This window comes from Salarias fasciatus, chromosome 1, assembly GCF_902148845.1.
Source record: "Salarias fasciatus chromosome 1, fSalaFa1.1, whole genome shotgun sequence".
Lineage (NCBI taxonomy): Eukaryota > Metazoa > Chordata > Actinopteri > Blenniiformes > Blenniidae > Salarias > Salarias fasciatus.
In genome coordinates this window covers 21,804,785-21,820,810 of record NC_043745.1, presented here as the reverse complement: position 1 = coordinate 21,820,810, position 16,026 = coordinate 21,804,785, and the positions used below count along the sequence as shown (strand labels likewise).

The following is a 16,026-nucleotide window of genomic DNA, read 5'->3' as shown; positions in this document are numbered from 1 at the left end:
AACTGGGGCAGGACAGGACAGCTTTAGTGTTGAGATGCAGAAAGGAGGCATGCAGACGCTGTTTGAAATGACTCACGGGTTTTATTACCTGCTTGGCACAAACGAAAGTTAAAACTCAACGAAGGCATAGGGGATCTCGATCTTCCCCGTTCATGGTCAGTGTCTCTCGTCTGTGTCTGTGTCCCACACTTCAGCCGCCTTCCTTCCTCCTCTTCTTCTCCTTTCAGCACTTCTCTCCACTCCTTTAGTGAGCTGGGTTAAGCAGCTACACCTGTGTGTCTCCTGGTGGTTTCTGGGAGGTGTAGTTCGGAGGCTGTCGGTAATCTTGGGAATTGGCATCCCTCTGAAAAAAGGCAGGAAGTAACCTTCCACTACCACTCCTCTCACGATGCCACATGATGTAAAATGTAATGTAAGTCATGAAAAGGACTGTGAATGTATTCTCACTATATTAACAAGCTTTACTGCTGCAGATTATCTTTGACTAACATGAATGTGGAGCCTTACATGAAAAAACTATTCACTGTTGAATTGTGGGTAATTTGTGGGACACATCCAAGAAGGAAGTCTGACTTTAGACTGGGCTCCTGCACTCTCTCACTGAGCAGTTGTGGGATTTACAGGCTGACTGCAAATCTTTATCTCCACTGACAATGGGAGTAAAACAGTCATCGCACAAGCCAATCTCTGCTGTTTATCAGTGAGACGTTCAGGGCCCAAACCAACCAGGACTTAACTGGAACCGAACATCTGTATCTGATGTAAGCCCAGAGGTCAGAGGAGTTACACGAGTGCAGGTCTGCGATTGGCTCCCTCGTCCATTTTCCACCCGCTCCCACCACAGCGCCTCCGCAAGGTCAAAACAAATACAGTAACCTTATCATGTCTTCCAGGTCAGTATGGGATGTGAGAATTTCATCCCGTAGTGTGAAATGCAGCCAGAACCACAGATTTTTATCTTTCCTCCGTCCTCTATGAGCTGAAAGCCCACTGGCAGGTGATGCATGTGGTCCTCAAGAAGCGATTTCTACTATTTGTTGTTCCACTTCACTCAACATGCGTCCGTCCACGAGAAACACGGCCAGGTTCCTCTTCCAAAGATAACGGCAAAGCCTGGGTGGCCTGGCTCTGAATATTATCCACATTTTATATCACATGGATTTTCACCCATTGATCTGTTAAAATGCTGCAACGAGACTTCGTCTCTTCTTCTGGTCATTCAAAGTCCTTCATATGTGGTCATCGTCATGTAATCTTGTTTTAGGGCTATTTGTATGTGTACATGTTTAAATCAGTTTAAATACCAGCATGTATTCAAGCATTACAGTAAACCGCAACGGTAATTCCCCTTCACCTTAAAAAGGTACAGTCTGAAATCCCAACAAATCAATTGTTCACCGTTTCACTCATTCCCAAGATTAAATGAACCAAAAACATCCATGTTTGCATCTGTAGGACACACTTTATTTCCAAATTGTGCAAAAAATATAGAACTCAACCTACACCTGTATAAAAACAGCCAAGACAAAGACACAAATTCACACAAATATCATCTTAATGGATAAAAGAACTCAAAATCAAAAGTCATAGTATTTACAGTTCCCATTACTTTACAAAAGTATTTCCAAAGAAATTAGCGTAGCCTCTACTAATGACCTAAATGCTCAGCATAGCGATAGGACTGAGGTAGAATAAAGAGACAAAGAGACAGGAAGTTGTAAAACATTTTGGGAATTGCAGTTGCTGTTCAGCTATCATTAGAAAAAATAGTTAAATAATGTCTTCTTCACTCTGAAAAAAACCTACAGTTTGAGCAACGAGGCTCCATATCGTGGGTCTTATGTGTCTTCGATCCTCCACAAGTCATGCAACAAAGTCTAACTTGAGTTAATGCTTTTGCTTTTTTTGAGGGATGCGAGTATAAAAATGTGTTTGTGGTCTAAATGGAGACAACTGTATTAAAAAGAAGATAACTGTTTCAATCAGGGCCGAAATCATAAAACGCATGTCTTGGTGCCAAATTATTCCAAAGTGCAGAAGATGCAGTTTGACAAGAAAAATCATACAAATATTCACACCCTTCAAAATGCAATCTCATCTCTATACATAGACAAAGCCTCGCTGTACCTGAAATGTGCAACACATTCAACAGTCTGATGTAGGGAAGTGGGCAAACTTTGTGTTTTCATATAAAAAGCAAATTCGGAATATTAGGAAATGTGAAAAAGCGCAAAAAGCCATAATAAATATGAAATTGGACATTACTGCTGATCAATATAAACAGGCTGTTTGGAACTGAATCCACAATACCGCCTTCATTGTGCGAACCCGTCTCCATCAGCTCCCCTCGTTTTATCACTTCCACATGCCTGCAACTGAAGCAGCACCAGCCCTCCTGAGGGAGCCATTATTTCCCCTCAGATGTGCCTGCTGCCTGTAAACACCATCACTTGCCCCAATGTTTCCTTCCCATTTGTGTCCGTCTAATAATTCCTGGTCTCTCCAACCAAGAAAACCCCTGCACTCACAACGAACACAGCACTGAACTCACAATTTAGACTTGGCTTCATAGTCTAAATGTCCATGAACAGAAAGGCAAATGTTATCCAGGTGAGCAAAGGAAGTGGGGGAATAATCCCAATCTTACTTCAACATGTTAATATAATACTATATAATATAGGACTCACTTTTTTAGACAACAAAATACAAAATATTCTGTACAGAATGGCTAAATACAGTGGATCAGTATACATTCCTGTGTATTTTTAATAAGCGCATTGATGTAAACACAATACTTTCTGTAAAACATGTCCATTGCAAAACTTCCAGCACCAGCTGTTCAATGCATGACAATATATAAAAGAGCTCTGTATTCACAGATTATGTTTAATTAAAAAATAAAATAAAATAAAGTTATAAAAAAAAGGATGAAAAATAAAAAAAAAACCCATCAAAATATTGGGTGATACTGAATGACAGGTGGGTTGATTACTAAACCAGAAAAACAGCGATGGCGTTTTTCATTCCACTGAAGGCACAAAGACAAACGAATGGCTGCTGTCCGACCGATGGACACTGTCTGCTACTGGTGGGCTGCTGAGGCGACTCTGGTGGTCTTCAACCATCCAAACTTCAGTGTCGCTCTCTGACAGGGAAGAGTCGGAAGGAACCTCCCTCTGTGTTGCTTTTGCTGCAAACAGACAAAACAGAAATGTTACATTTACCACAAAAAACTATCGATACCAGACCAGTAGCTTCTTTTAATAGATTCGGAGAAATGGATCACAGTGAAAGCTGGGTCACTCTGTAACTGTGTCAACCTGATTTCTCAGTTTTCCTAACACTTAGACACTCTTTGTGAATTATTCCAGCAGCTGAATCCATCAAGAAAAATGTGACCTTGGTGCTAACAATAACACTGGAAAAAAACCCTCCACCAAATGGCATGGTGACTCATTGTTGCCATATTTCTGACTTTGACTTCTCCAGCTCCCGCATGTCTTAAAGTAGATGACTGTAATTGGTTAATTATCGGAGTACCTTGAAGCTCTGCCACAATCAATAACGATAGGCCCTTTGCAATCGCTATCCAGTCACAGATAATCGTCTGCACATGAATGCACTAAGTGGCTGACAGCATTTCCAGTCTCGAGTAATTGAATAGGTTGCAATTACCTCCCCAGCGATGGAGTCTGATCCAAACTGCCCGAGCTGCCGTGGCGTTGGCACCGACTCTCTCTCTGAGCCACTTATTGACCTCCTATCTGAAAACCCGGCGTGAGGCCTTTGCAGCTCTGCGTCAGATTTCACAGAATCCGGGCTGTATTGTTTCTGGCCACTCAGCAGTTTGTACACTCCATTGAAATGTATGAGTAAAGTAAGCAAAGCTCGCATGTGTGGCCCATCCACAAACCAGACCACACCATTACTCTTACAGCCCCGTGTGCCAGGAGAACTGCCCACAAGGGCTCCCTCGCCGGAGCTCCGTCCACTGGAACTGGCCACAGACGTGAGAGGGATTGGAGAAACATGGTGCGCATGCAGAGAACCCACTGCACGCAGGATTACAGTAGACATAAATCAAGATAGGATGGAGCTCATATAAGAACGTTTCTGAGGCATATTTCAGATTCTCTTGTCACGTTCACTTTGATTAGGATTTTTATGTTTTCATTGTAGCTGTTTCTCAAGGTCTTCTTGACCACAGTTGTGCTGGTCAGATGTGAAGCCCTGAGCCCAGCATAGTATTGAAGAGAAATATTATTTCTGTATCTACACTCCATAAAACCGAATTTTTGCATGAAACTGACTCTAATGCTTTCAAAAGGTTTCCACTTCCCATCACAGAGTTATCAAAAGTTCATGATTAGTGAATGTATGGTTTGGTGTTTTGCCCTTTGACCAGGGTGTTTCCAGGAAACCGGTGGGCAACCAAAGATTGATTTGTAGGGCCATGAGAGAGGGGTGTCTTTTTTGTATGCTATAGTTCAGGGTTAGAACGTTTGTTTTCTGGCGATATTCGTTAAGAGTCCACATGTTGAAAAAGCATCTCACCAGTTGTCATATAAAGAAAGATTGCCATGCTTCTATAATCAGGAACTTGAAGCTTCGACAAATCTTTATTCATATTTTCAACTGATTAATATGCCATTTATATACATCTATAAACATAGAAAGTGTAAAATTGACCAAATATTTGTCATAACTTCTAACCTTTTCTAAAAACGTGATGGGTTCATCAATAGGATTTTAAAAATGTTTACTACCGCTGACTCTATTATGCGATATGAGCAGCTGTCTAAATGAGACTAGATGTTCCGGGTGTCTGAAAGCCGAGAACGTGCCACTTATAGAAGACTAGATTAAGTGTGGACGTTCTCAAATATGGTCACTTCCTTATAAAGGGCTAAAGCCAACTCAGTCACTTTGTCCTGATGAGATCTGGTTTGACGGTCATGTGACTGTGAGCATTACATTTCACTCTCATCTTCATTTTTTTCATCTTTATCAGTTGCTGTTAATGCTGTAAAGTTGCTGACCTCTCAGGCATCCAGGCAAAACTTTAATCACATCATTTTTTTGAAAAAAATTCCTCTGGTTGGGGCTCTTGCCTGCTCTGTTTACTGCAAACATCTTGAGCTGGACGGTTTGGCGATACACATGACCAGACAACGCCAAGTGGTACTTGAGAACTTCAACAAAGTGACAGAAAATCCTCCTCAAAATTTAATGCTCATGACTAAAAACTAAAAACAACTGCAGGTCTTTCCACACTAAACAAAAGAGACTCCCAGAGTACTTTCTGATTAAACTCTATTCTGAGTTACTAAGGCACATTTGCAACTGATTAAATGTGTGTTTTCATTTTTCACTGCTTTGAAATAATGTTATTCAGTCATTGACCCAAATCTAAAAAGATTTATGTGAAGAATCCAGTCTTCTCTCAGTATTTTGGTCGGATTCAAGCAGTGGATAACAAATCCTGACATTGCTATAAGTAAGTGAATCATTTTATTGATATATGTTGTAATTTTTGTATCCAAGAACTTGATTATTTTACAGATACAACTTCTCCTTTAATTCTGCACTTATTGTTTCTGCTGCTATCTTTTCGTAGTTGTTAGTGAATACATTCTTTTCCTGTGCTGCCATTTCATCACTGTCCGCTTGCTGCTGCTGCTGCAGCAATGCAAATTTCCCCACTGTGGGACAAATAAAGGATTATCTTATTTTACTGCAAAACAAATAGACACCGTGTAATTTTATAGTTCTCAGTGTTTGCACAAGAAATGCTTTCAGTGCAAACTGTTTATTTAAACACCTCAGAGCTAAGAGGCAACTTGCACAGTAGTTAGAGTAGTTTGAGTATTGTAACTCTAAGAGCAGCACTTTTACTGATACTAATGAAACAGGACAGTAGCTGTTATAAGAACAAATTCTTAGTAATTTTTTTCATTGCTGCTCACAGTTACTCAACTTAGTGACTAAATGATTTAGCATCACACTTCATGGTTTATTAAAATCAAGTATCCAAGCAATACCTTTCAGACTGGATGCCATTTTTGAGGATTCCAACGTAGCTCTTTCTCTTGTCCAGAGGCAACACGTCGACATGTCCACCGTCTGGTTTGATGACGCCGGCATGAATGGCTGCTTTACAAATGCTGGAGTTCTGTTGAGAGAAAACAGGAGAAAAAGAAAAAAAAAAGCCTTTCACAAGCTGAAGAAACACCTTTTCACTTCAAGAAAAATCAGATTCATAGATTTCTATAAACGTCACAAAATAAATACCAGTAAGTGACAGACAGATGCACACACCAGGAAACATGCAGACTCACACAAGGAGCAGAGTGTGAGCCAGACGTCTGGCTCCAGCATGGCAGAGTCTGAGCCCTTATCAGCAGGCTGGAGTAGAATCACTCATTTCTAGTCCAAACACAGATCCTGCTGTCCATACACCCCACCGATGATTGTAACCAGACCTTTTTTTTTTTTTTCTTATATTTACCCAACATCCAGTTTCTACATTGCAGAGGATTTTATAGGGGGGAAACCAGACATTGCAAAACAATCTCTTTGCACATTTGTCTCTGCGATGATACCCAGGGTCAGCGCCGTCCACGGAAAGTCTTTATAATACAAACGATTTACTTTGGTATCTCTCAAATAGAGGGACTGATCTAGAATGATGACCTCAGCTGCTCCGTCTGAAGGTTTTTTTTCACGACCCCGTCCTCTGAAAAGCAGGCTCTTACCGGGGAGTTTCTGAACGGTCGGTCTCTACGCGCACGAACATGTTGCTGCTATTCTGCGGCTCGCTTCACCATTACTCCACTTCTCCATTAGAATTAATCACACTGCTATTATTCAGCTGCTTTCCATAACCGCCACACAACGTAATGATGGAGAAGGTATCTTTTTTTCCTGTGATGAAAATTGATGGCACATAAAGAAATAGCAAAGCACTGGAAATCTTTGTGTGTGATCCATGATCATTTTTCTAGTTCATTCAGAAGATTAAAAAAAAAAAGAAAAAAACTTTACTTACATCTGTGTAGATGTTGTTCCCAATGACAGGTGACCAGTAGGGAGGCTGACTCTTGCAGTTGTCTGGACAAATGACTCTAAAGGATTAATTTGAAATTAGTATATTTTTCATTCTGTGTTTATATTCAAATAAAAAACAACAGTTTTCATAGAGGAGCCTACATGATGAGAGAATATAATAATAAACAAACTGCAAATTACAAACTGCTTTGTCAACACTAAATGTAGTGCTTAGAGCAAAAAATATGATCATGCACATTTCATGTTGTTGCATCTAAACAACTATGACAACAATCCATCAATAATGCTTGATGCATGACGGATGTGTGAACTGACCTCGGACAGCTCGAGTAGGGTTTCTTGAAGGGGCAGATTTCAGCCACAGTGGTGTAGCAATCTGCATTATACTCTGTCACAAAGAGGAAACAACAAAAACACTCAATGCACCTGAGATGTGTGGGATAACTGTCTGTTAATAAACAATTTAGAAGAAACCGTGGACTAACCTTTCATTTTGGTCACAACAAAGGCATTGCCAGGTTTGTATTTACTGCAACAGAAACACCGTGGAGTTTAGAACTCATTCAAATAAATAGTTTGCTTTCTGAAAATGTGAATCATCGTGGGAGGAAAATGTCAGTGTTACACCAGCAGACTGGTTTCGAACCTATTTGAGAAAATTATGTGACAAGAAATATCTACCTGAGAGACTCGATGCCATTTTTAGTGGTTCTGACAAAGAATGGGAACTTGTCCACCCTGGAGACGTCGATCAGCCCTCCGTTGTTGTCAATGGCACCAGAATGGATCGCGGCTCGGCAAATGCTTGACAGCTGAAATAATGAAAATTGAACCCTCAGAAGTATATTTCCACATTTAAACATGCTGTATGGCGGGAGACGTTTCCGTGTTTGAGACTCACCACATCGTAAGAGGACGTTCCCCAAACTTTTCCTTTCTTATGGAGACAATTAGCAGGACAGTTGTACCTGCAAAGTCAAGAAATACAATGAGTAAACAGCAAGGAGAAAGTGCATTGTAAAGAACATTTATTATGATGAGAGTCTGACCTGTTGCAGGTGGCTCCTCTACACTTGTCTCGCAGTCTGGTCTCACATTTGATGTTATGAACTGAAAGAACAAGTCAAAAAAAATGTGTGAGTAAAAAAATGTCAGAACTGAAAAGGTCAAAAGGTCAGAACTGCAGCTACCAAGGTAGGTGTTGCTGGGAGTTTGAGAAGCTGGTGTCCTGGGTGTGGTGGGTTTAGGGCTGGAGGGTTTAGACACCGGTTTCTTGGGTGCAGAAGGTTTAGGTTTGGGTGCCGGCCTGGCGGTGGTGCGAGGCGGCACAGGGATCTGAGGCTTCTCCACTTCGTTCATGTCCTCCGTCTCGGAGCGCTGAGAGTCTGCTGTACGTTCGAAAAAAATGTATATATATATTTTATTCACGTTTCGTTAACATTTCAACCTGGTTAGATTAGTCACATATCAAATATAAACTGTGTAACGTTGTTTACCTTTAAAGCACTGGTTGTTTTTACATCCTCCTCCATAGCTGGGAGGACACTGAGAACAGGGACGGCCGTGCTGGTAAGGGGCCTCCCCGATCCAGTTGCCCCTGTGAACAAAGTGCACAACGGACAACTTCACCGAGGTGGAAATGAATCATGAGTCAAGTGTCACTGGGCTCGTGGCCGTCTAATGACTTTTCCCACAGTCAACACTCCCAACAGTCATTAGTCCCACAAACTAATAAAAACGCTCCTCGTTGTCTCTCAGGCAGTTACACGCTGGAGGCTGTCTGGAAAACAAATGCCGACTCTGCTCCTTTTTTATTTCCCTTGCTTCGTTATTATTTCTTTATGTCTGATGGACATCTGCTGCTGTGTATCTGCTGTACAGCTATGTTGGGAGCGCAGGCAGTAGCGCTGGTCAGGCCTGTATGAGAGGGGAATGTAAACAAGAGCCCAGAGACCAGTGGTGTTGATGAACAGTGGAACATGGAGGGGAAACAAATCTTACTTGGGGGAGTAGTTGCACACAAGGTAAACAGCGTTCTCCCATATTTCTCCCCAAACGTTCATCCTGGGACACACGTGCACGGCACAGCCCACTCGGTTAGTGGTCGCCCACACCAGCTGCACAGAGGGAAACACAGAGGCACAGTAGACTTTTCAACTTGTAGCCAGTCACAGCTTCACCAGTAATCACTGTGGAAGCATCAAAACAGGGAGCTGTAATTAATGGGTCCATCTGGACATCAAGCAGGGTCTGGCCTTTGTTCTTTCCCATAAAGCAAATCTTTTGCGGGTTTTAACATCCTGACAGAGGAAAGAAGTTATCAATTTTTGATACGCGAACAGAGAGAAATCCACTGAGGGCTCCAGACTGTCCAAGGTGAAATAAAACGGCTTATTAAACAGAAAGCTGTTTTGGTGGCGTTACAGATGAATGATGTGCCATGTGATGGGGAGCACAACACAACATAACAAAACATAACACAACACAGCGTAATCCAAAACTCCCCCCCTTCCCTCCCAGATGTGAATCTCTTCCTCCTCAGGAAATATTCCTCCTTTTCCTCTGGAAGCAGTGAGTCAGCACAGCGGCTGATGTCTGCTGAGGCAGTACAGTGCACTGACAGAGCGTGACAGCCTGGCCTGCGGATACATCTGCACTCAGAGCGAACGGAGGACACGGAGGAGAGGATGATGCTCTCGTTTGGCGGGAGCTTCCTCTCTGCAGCATCTTTACAAGAATTCAGGTCAAGTGGTGACAGATGTCTGCCGTGTCTGGAAATGACTACCAGATGGCAGCGATCGGGTTTCAGGGTGAAGACACAGAGAGGAGTCTGGATGTTGCTGTTAACTCACCAGCTACTAAGCAAAGTGTAGAAAAACTGGAAGCCTGCTCGCATATTTCTGTTTCCTTTTAACACAGAACACCCCCCCCCCCCCCCCCCCCCCCCCCCCCTAAATACACCGCAACCTCCTCACTGACAGCTCAGGCAGAAAGATCGGTGTGTTACATTAGCTGCAGCTGTTGTTGGACTCAAACAGGGACTAGAAACTGTCTTTCTTCGCTGCCTCACCTGGGTGTAATGGGTGCACATGGGCCCCGAGCAGCGGTCCGGACACCAGGGGTTGCACTCATGAGGGTAGGGGTAGGTGTAGTCTTTCACCTCATCGTACCAGGCCTGGACATGGAAGGCAGGTGAGCGGTACCTGTTGGGCACAGGCAAACAAACACAGACAGTGGATTTAGTCACAGGCCGTCCAGCTTCTGGGGGCACTGCCTGGGGGAAAGTGCTGCAGGAGCTGCCAGGTGCTTTGGCTGGACTTGAGACACTCCGCATGAAGCCTGCATGCTCTTCTCTCAGTCCACAAATGATGAATCTGAATTTGACCTGGCACACACAGCAGCGGTCCGCCTCTCTCAAACAGGGGAAATTAAATCAGGCCAGAAAAAAAAAAAAAAGTTAAAATCCCAGCAAATGTAAACATGGCTCCTGAATCGAACAAATCCCTTCAAGTTATATCAATCAGTTTTAAACATCTCTCTTTTTACGGTATTGAAAATTGCTGACCTTTTAAATGGAGAGCAGAGAGGGAGTGGGGAAAAAAAAAAGACTCCACATCAGGGTTTGCTGGCACAGGAAGAAAAGAAAGAGGCAGCGAGGGAGAGGGGGAGCAGGCCTGTGAGAATGAGAGCAGATTCCTGGAAGGGCACCTGCTGCGATAGCCATACACTGTTATACACAGAGGCCTACTGTGTCTGGTGTCCTCTCAGCGATACACACACACACACACACACACACACACACACACACACACACACACACACACACACACACACACACACACACACACACTACCACACAAACACATACACTCATTCATACAAAGATCAAGCTTTGTGAGCTGGCATGGACTAACAGCACCCGTCCATACGACTGAAGCGGAAGAAACCTTCAAATTCAAACAATTTTTAATGCTCTCTCTCTCTCTCTCTCTCTCTCTCTCTCTCTCTCTCTCTCTCTCTCTCGCTCTCTCATGTAGGGCACTATTGTCTGGTCCAGGCCACGGTCTCTGTGTGTCTTCAGCTGCAATTTTGGATTTCATCTTACAGTACTGACAACCCCCAAACACTTTTTTTTATTGTAGTTTGTGTGATGTTGGTGAGCAGCATCACACAAACTACAGTGGCATTTTAATATCAGACTAGAATCAAAGCACTTTTTACCAGAAAACATTTTTAAATGTTGTAATGTCTATTAGATAAAGAATAAAGACAACGGTTGCACAGTGGTGAAGCGGTTAAAACTGACTGCAAGAATATCCAAAGTTTGAGTCTGTGCTTGGAGGTCCTAATGTGTAGAAATTGCATGTTCTCCCTGTGCATGCATGTACCTCCTCCGGGCACTATAATCCCCCCTGCAGTTCAAATGTGCGTGTATGAGGTGAGCTGAAAGTTCTAAATTTACCCCAGAGAAAGAAAGTGTGATTGTCTTTCACTGTGTGAGAATGAAGACAGACTGGTGAAGTGCGGAGGAGGAAACCCGACTTTTACACAATGAAGGCTGTGATTCAGTCCAGCTAACTCAGGATGGATGGATGGATGGATGGATCGATGATCCATTTGTTCAGAAATGAACAACGTATCTTGGAAGGCTTGGAAAAGAATATTGTTGAGAAACAAAATGGTGACCCTGAAATCTTCTGACTGACATCACATGTTTTCAAAGCTGCAAAGAACTTGGCTATCAATAAATCATGAACTCTTTATATTCAAATCTTAATGACACGTATATATTACAATAATATGGACCTGATTCGGACAACAGTCAAAGGAATTAAACAGTTATTTGTTGCTGGAGTTTCCAGTTTATGAATCATTAGTATATTGCTTCATACCATTACGGTGTTGCCAAAAACATTACAAAAATAATACATAAAATAAAAATGATATATATATAAAAAAACAGTCTATTATTATTACCAGAACTCAGATCTTGAATAACCAACTTTAAAATGAATAAATAAATGTTACTCATCCCTGGCCTTGACAGTGATTTCATAAATTCAGATTCACAGTTATCACTATAAGAGTTAAAAAACACACTCCTTGTGTTTGAAGCCATGTGGAGTGAAGTACGTGTGTTATTTCACTCACCTGCCCCAGTGAACAGCCAGGTTCTGACCGATAGACATGAGCAGGTCCTGAGGTCCGTGATCCCAGTGGCACTGCTCTGCCCAGTGAGTGGCCGACCGCTCCAGCTCATCATCCCACACCTGCAGGAAGCAGCAACACAAGCTCCTCATTTAGAGATGTGTAGGAGGGTTTCACCACAGTCACCTGCTGTATCCTGTTTAACCTACATCATGTTCTGACTCAATAAATAGCAAACCGCAACCTGCTCATGGCTTCTGCCGTTGCACTTCCCTCCCTGGCGAGCTGAAACTGAGCCGCGTACAAGAAACATTTGGTGACATTTGAGACGGGCTGGCCCTCGTCCACGACAAATCTCCAGCAATCACAGCTGAATTATCCACATTTCCTGAGCGGGACCCTTCACAGTGCTGAAGAGGAGGGTGGAAAGCAGAGAGGACACCTGACTCCCACTGTAGAAGAGGCGCTGCGAAGGGAGCGCGGACGACTTACAGTGGAGCCCCTCAAACTACAAGCCCTCAGTAAATTTCCAGCCTTTTGGTGGTCGCTAAAACATGCACACACAGACACCACTGTAACGCCAAACACCCATGCGCCGACACAAACACACACGGCCTGTTCACTGGAATTTTAGAAGGCAGAATAAATCGACACACACTTTCCTCCTCGCTGTAGCCGTGCTTCAGAGAGACACCACTGCTCCTTCCAGCCATTAAAGCCACGTGGTTCCCAATGACCTGCTGTGTATGATTCCTATTTTACTCATTCATATGCCTCTATGTGCCACGGTTTCACTGTTCCAGCCTCCAGCCGAACCCTGAGTCTCTCTCCTGGGCTCTAACAGCTGTTTGCAGGTAGGACAGAGTCAGCATTATGATCCTCCCCGTAAAAGAGTGGCACAGCAGGCTGGCAGCAGCTCCCACGATGACTGCATGTTTCCAGCTGAGAGAAAAGATTGTTTTTATTGCAGAAACACCTCCTTTCTAAGAAGGAAAAGGCCGTAAATCTAATTAAAGCCTAATTTTAAAGCTTATTGTTGCTGACACTTAAAAATGCTGTTACTCGTCACGATAATCCGAAAACTCCAGTTGACAGATTAAAAACAAGTGGCAGAGGCCCCTGTCCTACCATGTGCTCCATGTTGGAGGCCGTAGGGTAAACGCCGCCCCTCAGCTTGTTGTGCAGCTGGAGGATCTCCTCGCGGTCCGACCAGAGGATTGCTCGCCGGGTCCTGTTGCCAGCCGGGCCGCCGGTGCCGTCCCCGGTCGCTTCGTCCTCATAGCGGCTCAGAAGCTGCCTGAGCTCCTCGGAGTCCGGCAGGAAGAGGGAAGCGGAGTGGCCGACAGACAGCAGCAGCAGGAGGAGGACGGGGGTCCAGGTCATGCTGACACTCGAGGGCTTTCAGATCACACTCAGCTGCTCCACAGAGTCCTGAACACAACCTGCAGGGGAGACATATATAGTGAGCCTCTGCCCACTGAGGGAGTCAACATACTACCTATTACAAAATATTGGCATAAGAAATTACAGAATTAATGTAGGCGACACTTCCTCTAATAAAAGTCATCATTATTTATACATAGCAACGGTTTCCCAGCAAACCTTCCTTCTGACATGTCACTTCTCTCTCCTGGCTGGTTTCCTAATTCCGCGGCAGTGAAATATTCTCATGGGCACAAGTACGTCACCATTCTTCACCCTGTTATTGTGTTATGTTCTAAACAATACGGGCAGAGCGGTATTGTGACATGAAGCAAAGTGTCCTCACTGTAGCTCTTCTGCTTTCTGTCGCCGGGTCAGTTCTGTTCATTAGATGCAAAACTACGAAATGATGCAATCCGGTTCAGCAACAGTGCAATTCCTGCTCACTGCAGAACTCCCTGTTCTTCATTTCACATTAAGGTGTTGACGTTTACTTTGAATGGCCCCTTTTTGAAAGTGAAGAGGGTTGTTTGTTGTTCTCTGTCCTCTCCTTTTCTCTGGTATCGTCTCCTGACACCAGCGAGCGCAAGAAGAAAGCTGCCAAATCTGAGTTTTCACCTGCTGATATGAAGGAGTGTTTCCCTCTCTGCTTTCTCATATTAGATTTTTCTTTATACTGGAATCCATTTCAAAGTTAAATATCACAATATGGCTCTGTTGTGATTGGCACCACACATTTCTTAAAAAAATATTAGCTTCATATTAATCATTCTGAGCAGTTCTCTCTATTAAGATGTGGAGTTGAACACATTTTATGTGAACTTCTTGATATAAAGCAGCTCCGTGTATGAGCAATACAGCTTTAAAAATGACCAGGGGTTAGGTCAGTATCAATTAGTCATTATCTTCAATGAGATTACACAGGCTCCTTAAAATTGATGACAGATTACATATTGCAGCTGACTAACTCAGTCTTGACATTTCGCTTTGTGATCTACTTTGCATCACACCACTGGAAACATCACAACACATTTGTGACAGTCAAATGTAAGAAGCTTTCACCAGTAACACACATTTTCAATAACGAAGGCTTGTTTCTCCTGTTAACGCGACATTTGTTGCACCATCACGAAACACAGCTCACTGGGAAACGCTGTCAGCCTCCTCATCCTCGACTCCTGACTGCGTCTGTGATTATTTTCAAACCAAACTAAGAGGAGAGACCTGAGTTCAGGTTGACGAGCTCTCACCCAGCTGAGCTGTCTTTGGGCTAAACACTGCATTCCTGACACGTCCTGGGGCAACACTGTGTATCTCACTCTTTATCTAACCTCCCTGTGAAAGGCAGCGAGTAAGAGGGAAGTCATCCAAGATTAAAGCTCAGCTAAATATCACAAAACGCACAAAGAGGAGCAGTCAGTCAGTGTGATCACAGAAGAAATAAAAAGAAATAAACCCATGCTGCAGCTTGCACTGGTTGCTCTTATCCCTGAGTCTCTTCACCTCTTTCCCTCTGGCTGCAGAAGCATCTTGAGGTCTGGCGCCGGTGCTGTGTCAACAGGCTGTGCCAGCTCTGGGCACTGTGAAGCAGCGGGCAGCCCGAACGCCACACCCTTCTCCTTCACACCGAGCCTCTACCAGCTCCTCAGTCTGCGCCCTTCTCACAGCTCTCATGAATTTTATACCCCAGTGACAGACGGAGCAGAAGACCCGGACACATGGATCCTGGTCCTCTATAACTCTGCTGGACACTGACCTCGTTCCCACCTCGGCATGGGGCTGAATGTAAACAGCAGCTCATGCCACACATGCACATTGTTTTATGTACATCCAGTTTGGCAACTGTTTGATGTTATTAGTTCTTCCATAAGAATTTTTGTATTAGATTTCATGCACAGGTCATAAATGTTAGCAGTTTTTATTGAATCGTTTTGTCCCAACATGAAACATGAGTTTAAAATGACAAGAATCAATATGATCACCAAAATGCATTTTATTGGATGTCTAAATTAAATGTTTTTTAAATGCAGAAACAATATATGCTGTTTTTTTAACATTAGTATAGCAGTGGCAGGTTTAATATGGATTATTGGTAGCCTTCAACTGCAACAGGTTTTTAAAAAAGTGATTGACTGATTAAATCAAAGTCTGAAACTCTACTCTAGTAACTTTTTTTTAAAACAAGCTATGTGTGTTCTAAATTACAAGTAAATAAGCAGATAGAGCAAGAATTCTACAGAGGGATAAGTTGCAGATAAAGCAGCATGTGGCTCACCTCAGTCCGGGTCCAGCTGTGGGTGAAGTTCTGCTCTGTTATTCCCTTCAGAGAGCAGAGAAGCTGCTGCTGCCTTGTTGGCTGCGTTCCTGAAGCACATAGAAACCGAGCAG

General features: G+C 43.3%; 1 protein-coding gene across 2 annotated transcripts; it reads right to left on the bottom strand.

Moving 5' to 3' along the window:
* Positions 1-2,934: 2,934 nt before the first annotated feature.
* On the bottom strand, positions 2,935-16,026 carry crispld2 (cysteine-rich secretory protein LCCL domain containing 2). Of its 2 annotated transcripts, none has more exons than XM_030087971.1 (15): positions 15,914-16,026; positions 13,345-13,658; positions 12,220-12,338; positions 10,139-10,271; positions 9,070-9,185; positions 8,565-8,665; positions 8,259-8,456; positions 8,118-8,178; positions 7,970-8,036; positions 7,750-7,880; positions 7,554-7,597; positions 7,384-7,456; positions 7,049-7,124; positions 6,042-6,172; positions 2,935-3,190 (listed from the first exon to the last, which is right to left on the bottom strand). In XM_030087971.1, exons 2-15 carry the CDS (start codon positions 13,597-13,599, stop codon positions 3,133-3,135), a joined length of 1,563 nt encoding a protein of 520 aa, XP_029943831.1. In that variant the 5' UTR covers positions 13,600-13,658; positions 15,914-16,026; the 3' UTR covers positions 2,935-3,132. The 2 variants fall into 2 exon arrangements, with proteins under 2 accessions (XP_029943831.1, XP_029943838.1); XM_030087978.1 differs by having other exon boundaries at positions 8,259-8,453.

Bases quoted from the DNA above. Each gene is read 5' to 3' on its own strand.
- crispld2 (XM_030087971.1), bottom strand. From the start codon at position 13,599: ATGACCTGGACCCCCGTCCTCCTCCTGCTGCTGCTGTCTGTCGGCCAC. The intron at 12,339-13,344 runs GTAGGACAGGGG...TGCTTCCTGCAG, and splicing joins CCTCCAACATGGAGCACATG to GTGTGGGATGATGAGCTGGA. The intron at 7,598-7,749 runs GTAGATATTTCT...TTTCTGTTGCAG, and splicing joins AATGGCATCGAGTCTCTCAG to TAAATACAAACCTGGCAATG.